Genomic DNA, 11,019 nt, shown 5'->3' with positions numbered 1-11,019 from the left:
GGATCGCCAGAGCCCCGCAGGTCGAGGCTGGGTGACAGAGTGAGACTCCAACTCAAAACAAACAAACAAAAAAAGAAGGTGGTCTTATTATCATTTCCATGGCTTCAGTCAGCTAAAGGGTGATCTTTGACCTTCCACCTTCACCTTATAAGGAAACTCAAAGTTTCTTAGAATTATGCTAAACTATGAATTGAAAGTTGGGCTGTCCTTGTCATGCATATGATGGAGATTTGCCAAGGGGGTGGGGTAGACTGTCAGTTTGGCCTGCAGAAAAATGTCTGAGAGCTTCCTAAAACCTGCCTATTGGAAATTTATCAATCTACGTCTAACCTGTGCTAAATTCAAAGCGTGTCAGTCTAAGCAAAAATGGTTATGCTGAGGCAAAATGTGAGCTAAGTTTATTCTAAGTTTCTCGGGGTCCCTCCTTTCAGTTGCCAACTAAAGAAGCACTTATGTGCTTCAGAAGTGACCCATCCTGACCCACAGGTGCCATTGAACCAGTTGCCAGGTGGGGTACAGCTCAAAACTCATGGATCTGTTATGGTCTGAATAAACACTAGGCTGCTGTCTCTTGACGCCAATAAATTGAAAAGCAGGGAACGGGCAGAAAGAAGTTTCTTTCTGAATTCAGAATTCATGGAGACAGAATCTGGCTCCTGGTGTTTCTGGAACCGGTCTGCTCACCCCTTCGTTTCCACAGTCTGTTTTTATAAGTTTAGGTTTCTGGTACTTATACATTGACTACGTGGCTGACAGAGCATCGTACTGAACTTAAGCTACAGCCACATTTTGTCAATAGTAGCAGTTATGATCTGCATTTCTTGGTGCTAGCTACTAAAAGGTAGCTCACAGTGTTATTGGTGACACCAAACTGAAGAGTTGATCAAGCTTGCCATAGAGTAGGGAGTTAACAGAGCCTATTACAAAGTAAAACATTGTTCACTACTACATATTGTTGATCAGTAGTGATAATCATGTAAAAGGTGGCTGTGTGTGGTGGCTCACGCCTATAATCCCAGCACTTTGGGAGGCCAAGGTGAGAGGATTGCCTGAGCCCAGGGGTTCAAGACCAGCCTGGGCAACTTGGCGAGACCTCATCTCTACAATAAATCAAAAAATTAGCCGGGCACAGTCACGCACTCCTGTAGTTGCAGCTACTTGGAAGGTTGAGGTGGAAGGATTGCCTGAGCACAGCAGGTCAGGGCTGCAATGGCCGTGAACAAGCTGCTGCACTCCAGCCTGGGTGACAGAGTAAGACTCTGACTCAAAAAAAAAAAAAAGAAAAAGAAAAAAGATAAGCAGGTTTGCTATCTGTATCAGAGCCAGGCTGGAAAGTTAGGTCACTATATCAGTTAATGAGATTTTATGGCCTGTAGAGTGTGGCTTAACCCTTGCCTTGCATGGTCTTATGTCCTGTGTACAGTTTGGTATCTTACTGCCACAGAAAGACTGTTTTGTCATTCTCATGATCTCTGTTTTAACCTTAATGCTGGTCGGTTGTGCCTGAAATCCAAAGGGGAGGGATATCACGAGGTGTTTCCACCTCCCTTCCCATCGTGGCCCGGAATTCGGTTTTTCAGGTTTCTGTGGGCAAGAGGGCGTCTCCCCAGGATTACATGCACTCTCTGGAGAAAGCCAGGGAAAGAGGGAAGACAGGCAGAGCAAAAGGTGTGTAACGTGGTAACCTCATATCTGAGAGTGCTTGCGTGTCATGTTGATCTATTCTAAAGAAGTCAGTTGGAGGTCCAGCAGGGAAAGACACGGGTTTACTAAAACTTACAAGAGGCACCAATGGCGACCTGTCAGTGAAGAATTTGCACCTCAGGACAGTACAACAAGCAGTTTTATGTTTTTTCAAATTTTTTTATCTTTTATTTTTTTTGGGTCGGAGTCTTACTCTGTCGCCTAGGCAGGAGTGCAGTGGCACACCCACAGCCACCGCAGCCTTGACCTGCTGGGCTCAGGAGATCCTTCTGCCTCAGCTTTCCAAGTTACTGGAACTATAAGCGTGTGCCACCACAGCTGGCAAATTTTTGATTTATTGTAGAGATGAAGTCTTGCCATGTTGCTCAGCCTGGTCTCAAATTCCTGGGCTCAGGCAACCCTCTCACCTCAGCCTCCCAAAGTGTTGGGATTACAGGCTTGAGCCACTGCGCCCGGCCCTTGCAAGCAGTTTTATAATCAGGCAAGTTAATGAATCAATTAATTAATTGATTTTACAATTAATTTTACAACGTGTTTGCAATGACATTGATTAAGGGTGACACCTACAATTCTATCACCTGCATCCATGACCTGTTACTGGGAATATGCATACTCTTCGGAGACCAGCCTTGGCCAGAAGCCGCTCCCTGAGGGAAGAGGAAGAAACAAAGGAAAAAGTGTCACGAGGGGACAATAACTTACAAGGAGATTGTTCTCAAGTGGTTTTAAGCCACTTATATGAAGGGAAGTAAAATGGAAGCTCTCCAGAAAAAGGAGGTGAAATAGTTTTTCCATCTAATCATGCTGTCCCAATGATAGCCATGGTCTGTCTGCAGTCTCTGACCTAAAATAACAGAAAGGGGCTTTTACCCCTTGGGTCTGGTGTTAAGCCCCCCAAATCCTCCTTCTTGGGTTGAGTTAGGAGGGTGAGGAGTGTTCAAGTGCTTCTTCCAGTTACTGAAACTCCTTCCTCACACTTGCTGGTATCACAGACAGATGCCCACAGGGTGCTGTTAGCCTAGAGATGAAGACAGCCCGTCCAGAACTCTCACTCAGTCGGTCTCAGCTTCATTTTGAAGCTCTAGGCTTGTATGCCATTACTAACTCATAAATCTAGGAGCATGCACCTCTCATCGTTTCCAGCTAACAGGTGCAAAAAAGAAGACATGCCGAGCGTTTTCTCCAAGGGTGCGAAGCAAATTGGAAGTAGTGGTCACAGAACTGGGACCTGCAGAAGGGCCAGGTCCCCGTTTCCCACTCAGGAGACAGATCCCAGCCAGGCGTGGTGACTCAAGCCTGTAATCCCAGCACTTTGGGAGGCCGAGGTGAGAGGATTGCCTGAGCCCAGGGGTTCGAGACCAGCCTGGGCAACTTGGTAAGACCCCGTCTCTGCAATAAATAAAAACTAGCCGAGCATGGTAGTGCATGCCTGTAGTTCCGGTTACTTGGAAGGTTGGGGCGGAAGGATCGCCGGAGCCCGGCAGATTGAGACTGCGGTGGCGGTGAGTGTGCCACTGCACTCCAGCCTGGGCGACGGAGTGAGATTCTGACTCAAAAAAAAAAAAAAAAAAAAAGGGACAGATCCCTTTCTTGGTGCTTGCTGGGCCCACGAGCTGTTGGCATCTCTAGATTGATGCTGCCCTGGAAGGTTGCAGCCCAGGGTGGGAAAGAGCCAGTGCCCACCCCATGCTTTCCTTATCCTTACTCCATTCTCTCAGCCTGCAGTTTTAATATGGAGACCTGCTATTGTCTGTCCATATGGCCCCAACCCCTAGAGAAGGGCATGGCAGGGTTCAAGTGGTCCTGTACGTATCTATTTTCTGGAGAGTTAATAAAAGTTGTGCCGGCCGGGTGTGGTGGCTCAAGTCTGTCATCCCAGCACTTTGGGAGGCCGAGGTGAGAGGATTGCCTGAGCCCAGGGGGTTTGAGACCAGCAACTTGGTGAGCTCTCGTCTCTACAATAAATAAAAAAATTAGCCAGATGTGGTAGTACACTTCTGTGGTTCGCTACTTGGAAGGCAGAGGTGGAAGGATCGCCGGAACCCAGCAGGTTGGCACTGCGGTGGCTGTGAGCATGCCACTGCACTCCAGCCTGGGTGATGGAGTGAGACTCTGACAAATAAAATAAGATAAATAAAATAAAATAAAAAGTGCTTCCCGCATCTCCTAGGCACTCCCAGTAAGTAACTTCAAAGAATCCTTAACTTCCCTGCGGACTGTGCCTGATTAACTGAGAGCTGTAAATCCCCACCGACTTCCTGTTCTTAGTAGCCACAGGTTTGAATCATATAGCATCAAGGTAATCACAAGTCTTGTGATTTGCATAACTTTTGCGTATCACGACATGTCGTGATGTATGATGTTTTAGGCCCCATTAACTCTCTTTACTCTATGGCAAGCTTTATTAACTCTTCTGCTGGGTGTTACGGATAAGAAACTAAGATATCTCTGGTAACTGGTGCCAGGAAATGCAGATCCCGAATGTCATAATTGACAAAATGCGGCTCTAACTTAAGTTCTTTTCTTCTTCTTTTTTTAAAGACATGGGATACAACTCAGGGTTAGGTGTACAAACGTTCATTATGCAGGTGCCCTGGTTAACTTAAGTTCTGCACAATGTTCTGCTAGTTATATGGTTAGTGTATAGGTACCAACAACACTGAACTTATAAAAACGTTCTGTAGTGCCGGGCTCGGTGGCTCAGCGGCTCAGCCTGTAATCCCGTGCCTTTGGGAGGCTGAGGTGAGTGGATTGCCTGAACCCGTGGGTTCGAAACCTGCCTGGGCAGGCGAGACCTCATCTCTACAATAAAATAAAAAAATCAGCCGGGCGTGGTAGCGCATGCCTGTAATTCTGGCTACTCGGAAGGCTGAGGCGGAAGGATCGCCGGAGCCCAGCAGGTCGAGGCTGCGGTGGCCGGGAGCGGCCACTGCACTTCAGTCTGGGTGACAGAGTGAGACTCCAACTCAAAAAACAAACAAACAAACAAACAAAAAGACGTTCTGTAAAACTTGAAGGGTGAGTAGAATCGTTTTAGAAAGACCAGAAGCCCAGCTCTGCTCCCTAGATTTGAATTCAGAAATAAACTTTTTTCCACCAGTTTCCTGCCTCTCGATTTTTGGTATTGAGGGTTAGCAGCCAGACGATAACAGTTCGGGAGACTGCAATCCTAAACGCTGACACACTTCAGACACAGGGAGTCCCCTACATACGAATAAGATCCTTTCCAAGAGCGCATTCCTAAGTCCAATTTGTTCGTAAGTCCAACAAAGTCAGCCTGGGTACCCAACTCACAATCGGTTATACAGTGCCGGCTACATCATCACTGCTTTTATGCTTACTTCTGGACATCCTGGGCTTGAAATAAAGATGCTGTGCTCCTGCACTCCACACAGTCATGTGCAGTAAAGTACACAAAACACATCCACTTAAAGAGGATGCAAATACGTGACAATGAACGCCAGACATGTGAACTGACCTATGTAATTGGATGTGCAAACGCATACTAGCATCATTGAAAGTTTGCAACGTGAAGGCTCATGTGTAGGGACTTGCTGTAATCAGCTACGGCTTTTTTTATTTTTTATTTTTAATTGAAGTCTCACTCTGTCGCCCAGGCTGGAGTGCAGTGGCACGCTCATGGCCACCCCAGCATCAACCTGCTGGGCTCTGGCGATCCTTCACCTCAGCCTTCCAAGTGGCTGGAACTACAGGTGCACACTCCCACGTCCGGCTAACTTTTTCATTTATGGTAGAGATGAGCTCTCATGAAGTTGCCCAGGCTGTTCTCAAACCTGTGGACTCCGGCAATCCCCCAAAGTGCTGGGATTACAGGCTTGGGCCACCACGCCCATCCCAGCTATAGCTTTTAAAATCCTTAAAAAACAGTTTCTCTGTAGCGGAAGAGGATTGAGGGCAGGGAGGAAGCAGACTTTGAGAGCCCTTGGTAAGTCAGGATCAATATTGACTGGCTTCTCGTCAGAGGGGAGATAGTATCTTGTTTCAGGAGGAAACACATTGTCCTTAATACTCCAACACATGGAGAGACTGAAGCTACAAACTTGGGTGTGGAATTTTAAAAGGAAACCACTTTTAAAATAGTAGCTAGTCGGAAATGAATGTTGAGGCACTAAAATAAGCAAGACAGCGAAATAGTGTTGGAGACAACCGGTGAGGAACTGAAACCGGAAGAAACAGTCTGAAGAGAAATAATGGATGCCAGAAGTTAAATATGGGGTTATGGAAGGTACTGTCCGGTCATAGACTCTTTGCTCTTCCCTCAGGGAGTGGCCTGTGGCCAACGCTGGTCTGTGAAGGGTGTGTGTAATCCCAGTAACGGGTCAGGGATATAGGTGATCAAGTGAGGCTGAAAGCAGTGTAGGCATCACCCTTAATCAAGGCCATGGTAAACACCATATAGCAGTGTGGATAATTTTTTTTCTTGAGTCGGAGTCTCAACTCTGCTGCCCAGGCTGGAGTGCAGTGGTACATACGTTCACACCCACCGCAGCCTCTACCTGCTGGGCTCAGGCGATCCTCCTGTCTCAGCCTTCCAAGTAGCTGTAACCATAGGCATGCGCCACCACACCTGGCTGATTTTTTGATTTATTGTAGAGGCCAGGTCTCGCCATGTTGCCCAGGCTGGTCTCAAACCCCTAGACTCAGGCAATCCTCTCACCTCGGCCTCCCAAAGTGCTGGGATGACAGGCTTGAGCCACCGTGCCCAGCAGCAATGCGATAATTAACTTGCTTGATCATACAACTGCTTGCTGAACTGTCCCAGGGCGCGGATTCTTCACTGACCGGCCGCCCTCCGTGGCTAGTAAACCAGTGTCTTTCCCTGCTGGACCTCCAGGTGGCTTCTTTGGAAACAGGTTAACGCTGAGCACAAGCCCTCTCAGGTTTGGGGCTCCCGCCTCACAGGTGAAAGGGGGGAGCTGAGATGGGAAGCCAGAACTGCTGAGGGCTCAGAAACTCGCCAAGAAGACAGCGTGGGTCTGATAGTGAAGGAAGTCCACAGGACTCATCGCCAGATGAAGGCCATCCTGGGCATCAGGGCTGACAGTCTAGCACAGATGAAGAAGAAGAAAAGAGCCACGTCATTTTCTCCCAGGGAAACTGAGGCAGGGAGCCAGCACCCCCACACGTTTTCTTGTGCTTCTCCATCCTGCCCTTCTCCTTATCTCCAAGCAGCCACCGACTGCTTTACGCTACTATCGATTCATTTGCGTTTCTGAGACACGTGTTTACATGCAATTATACCGTGGTGTTCCTTTTTAAAATCCTTACTTTCATCCAGCACAATTATTTTGAGATTCAGTCGTGTCATCTGTGCGTCTTTGACTGCGGATGGTATCCCGTTGTAGAACTCTATCGTGACTAGTTTATCCCCTCACTTGTTTTTTTTTGAGTGGGAGTCTCACTCGGTCGCCCAGACGGGAGTGCAGTGGCCGCTCCCGGCCACCGCAGCCTCCACCTGCTGGGCTCCGGCCATCCTTCCGCCTCAGCTTTCCAGTGGCTGGAACTACAGGCGTGCACTACCACACCCAGTTAATTTTGAGATTTATTGTAGAGATGAGGTCTCGCCAAGTTGCCCAGGCGGGTCTCGAACCCGCGGGCTCAGGCAATCCACTCACCTCGGCCTCCCAAAGCACGGGATGACAGGCTGAGCCACCGAGCCCGGCTTCCACTCATTTGTTGACGAACATTTGTATGAGTCAAGGTTCTCCACAGAAACAGAATCAATACACACAGACACAGACACACACGAAACACACACACACACACACACACACACAGACACACACGCATAGATTTATTTTGAGGAGTTGGCTGGCACGATTGTGGGGGCTTGCAAATCTGAAATCTGTAGGACAGGCTGGGAGTTCTGGCAACAGTTGATATTACGGTGTAGTCCAGAGGGAGAATTCCTTCCTCTGCGGGGGACCTCTGTGTTAGCTTTTAAGGCCTTCACCTAATTGGATGAGGTCCACCCACATTATGGAAAGTGACCCATATAACTCAAAGTCTACTCTTTTAAATGTTAATCACATCTAAAAAATACCTTCACAGCACTCTGAGGCTGGTGTTTGACCAAATAACTGGACACTGCAGCCCAGCCAAGTTGACATACAAAATCAACTTTCACAAAGTTGTTCTAAGTTTTTGGCTATTACAGATAATGCTACTGTGAACATTTGTGGACAAATCTTTGTATGAACATGTGATTTCATTTCTCTTGGGTAAATATGAATTAAATGACTGAGTCATGTGATTGATGTATGCCTAACGAAAAAATTCCTTCCAAACTGTTTTCCAGAGTGTTGGACCCTTTTGTATTTCCACCAACAGTGTAAGAGAGTTCCAATGGCTCTTGTATCCTCGGCTGTCTGTCTGCCTTTTATTCATTTGTGTATTTATTTTATAATTTATGTATTTATTATAGAGTTGTGGGGTACAAATAAGGATTTACTACCCAAGTAGGCTGCAAGCAGGTGAAGTTATTTATTTATTTATTTAAAACTTAAAAGGTCGGGTTCGGTGGCTCAGTCTATCATCCCAGCACTTTGGGAGCCCGAGGTGAGAGGATTGCCTGGACCCAGGGGTTCAAGACCAGCCCGGCCAACTTGGCGGGTCCTAGTCTCTCCAATAAATCAAAAATTAGCCAGGTGTGGTAGCATGCACCTGATGATGTGACCGGGCTGGTCTTGAACCCCTGGGCTCAGGCAGTCCTCTCGCCTCGACTTCCCAAAGTGCTGGGATGACAGACTGAGCCACCGGCCAGAATTTCCTATCTTTTCTTTTTTTTCTTTCTTTCTTTTTTTTTTTTTTTTTTTTTTGAGTTGGAGTCTCACTCTGTCGCCCAGGCTGGAGTGCAGTGGCACACTCACGGCCACCCCGGCGTAGACCTGCTGGGCTCAGGCGATCCTTCCACCTCAGCCTTCCGAGTAACCGGAACTACAGACGTGCGCTACTAATTTTTTGATTTCTTATAGAGACGGAGGTCTCGCCAAGTTGCCCAGGCTGGTCTCGAACTCCGCAGCCTCAGGCAATCCCCTCGCCTCAGCCTCCCAAAGTGCTGGGATGTCAGGCTGAGCCACCACGCCCCGGCCAATGTACCACATCTTCAACACAACATTCCCCTTTACTTGCAGATTATTTTGCTTTGCAAGTCGGAAGGGCAAGACTGAAACACAAAGTGACACCCCCTGCGGTTACTGGGTCGCCAGAGTTTGAGAGAGTGTTTCGTGCACAGTGAGTACCCCTTCTCCCGCTCTTCACAGATACACAGTTCCTGACTAGTGGGGAGCAGGTGAGAAGGCCCCAAGTTCATCTGCCGTCTCCAGTTACGAAAACCCACTCCTCATAGCCAAGACCCTTTGTGTGATCTGTGCAGCTTGGAGGGCCCAGTGCATGGCGTCGATGCCCAGCTGTAACACACATGGGTGTATTTACAGAAAAGGATGAGGTCTTGGGAGGGGACTGCTGGGTCTCTCACACATGGCAACTTGGTCAAGAGACCCCTCATCCTGGTGAGACCCCCAGTACCCTCGGTTGGGTTGGTTATGCTAGAGTTTCCTATTTTTTCTTTTCTTCCTTTTTTTTTTAGTTGGAGTCTCACTCTGTCGCCCAGACTGGAGTGCAGTGGCCGCTCCTGGCCACCGCAGCCTCGACCTGCTGGGCTCCAGCGATCCTTCCGCCTCAGCCTTCCAAGTAGCTGGAACTACAGGAGCGTACTACCATGCCTGGCTGATTTTTTGATTTATTGTAGAGATGAGGTCTCGCTGCCCAGGCGGGTCTCGAACCCGCGGGCTCAGGCAATCCACTCACTTCAGCCTCCCAAAGGCGCGGGATTACAGGCTGAGCCACCAAGCCCGGCTTATTTACACATTTTAATACATTAAAGAGTTTGTTTCTGGCCCAGCGTGATGGCTCACGCCCGTAATCCCAGCACCTTGGGAGGCCAAGGCGAGAGGATTGCCCGAGTCCATGGGTTCAAGACCAGCCTGGACAACACAGATTCGCAGTGTTTTTGATCATCTCGTGCTCCTTGCTTTTTCAAACCCACACAGAATGTTCCGCCACAAACACCATGAATTTGCCAGCTGCGAGCCGCAAGGGCTTCCTTTACGTTCATTTCCCCAACTGAGTCCTGTAAAGAACATTTCACGTGTCATTATTGACACATCGTGGAATCTTCTGTTGATATTTTGGAATCTTTCACTTATGCCTCGCAGCGAGGCTGGCCTACTCGCTTCCTTTCTTTCGTGGTTCTTGTCTCATTTTGGTATCAAGATTATACTAGTCTCAGATGAGCTGGATGAAGCATCCTGTTCTATTTTTTCAGAGAATTTTAATGAGGTTGGAAGAGTGTGTTCCTTCAAAGTTGCGTAGAAGTTACCTTAAAATAATCTGGGCCTGATGTTTTTCTTGCGAAAAAATTTTAAATGAGGGCATTTGCATTCTTTCATGATGATTGGACTAGTCAGTCTTCTTATTACCTTTTTTTTTGTTTGCTTTGAGACAGGGTTTCACTCTGTTACCCACGCTGGAGTGCAGTGGTTACAGTTCCGGCTCACTGCAACCTCAGCCTACTGGGCTCAAGCGATCCTTCCACCTCAGCCTCCCAAGTGGCTGGAACTACAGGCACACACCACCACAACTGGCTAATTTTTGTATTTTTTGTAGAGACAAGGTCTCAGACTAATGCCTAGGCTGGTCTCGAACTTCTGAGCTTAAGCAATCCTCCCACCTCTGCCTCCCAAAGTGCTGGGATTATAGGCATACGCCACACTGTGCACAGCTGAGGCTTTTTATTACACCTTGAATCAATGTTGGCAAGTCATGGTCCTTGGATGACAACATTGGTCTCTTGATTGTCTACTTGTTCCAAGGAGGATTTTGTGGACTCATACCTAGGCTTGACAGTGTGGGTGAATACCGCTGGTATACACAAGATAATTTTCAGAGGTATGCACACTTGGTTTTGAATAACATTGGGTGAGAAGTCATTCCCATTTACATGGTCTTTTGGTCCTTATGGTTATGTCAAGTGGAAAGTATTCGTTTGGTGCCAGTATGTCCCACACTTCAAAATTAATATCTACTTTTTTTTTTTTCTTTTTTTGAGTTGGAGTCTCACTCAGTCGCCCAGACTGGAGTGCAGTGGCCGCTCCCGGCCACTGCAGCCTCGCCTGCTGGGCCCCGGCGATCCTTCCGCCTCAGCCTTCCGAGTAGCCGGAATTATAGGCATGCGCTACCACGCCCGGCTGATTTATTTTATTTTATTTTATTGTAGAGATGAGGTCCCGCTGC

The 11,019-nt window shown here is 47.8% G+C and overlaps 1 protein-coding gene across 2 annotated transcripts in view; it reads left to right on the top strand.

Moving 5' to 3' along the window:
- MGST2 (microsomal glutathione S-transferase 2) overlaps positions 1–11,019 on the top strand; it is a 33,911-nt gene that overhangs the window by 3,215 nt on the left and 19,677 nt on the right. Inside the window, exon 2 of one of the 2 annotated variants that reach the window (XM_008057543.2) lies at positions 8,859–8,958. The exons of the other annotated variant lie outside the window; for it this stretch is intronic. Coding sequence (XP_008055734.1) covers positions 8,859–8,958 — 100 coding nt within the window. The remainder of the gene's footprint in view (positions 1–8,858; positions 8,959–11,019) is intronic. 2 annotated transcript variants of the gene reach the window in all.

This window comes from Carlito syrichta, unplaced genomic scaffold (genome assembly GCF_000164805.1).
Source record: "Carlito syrichta isolate Samal-C Ts95f unplaced genomic scaffold, Tarsius_syrichta-2.0.1 Scaffold303049, whole genome shotgun sequence".
NCBI lineage: Eukaryota > Metazoa > Chordata > Mammalia > Primates > Tarsiidae > Carlito > Carlito syrichta.
The sequence above is the reverse complement of the archived record's forward strand: the minus strand, read 5'-3'. Positions and strand labels throughout refer to the sequence as shown.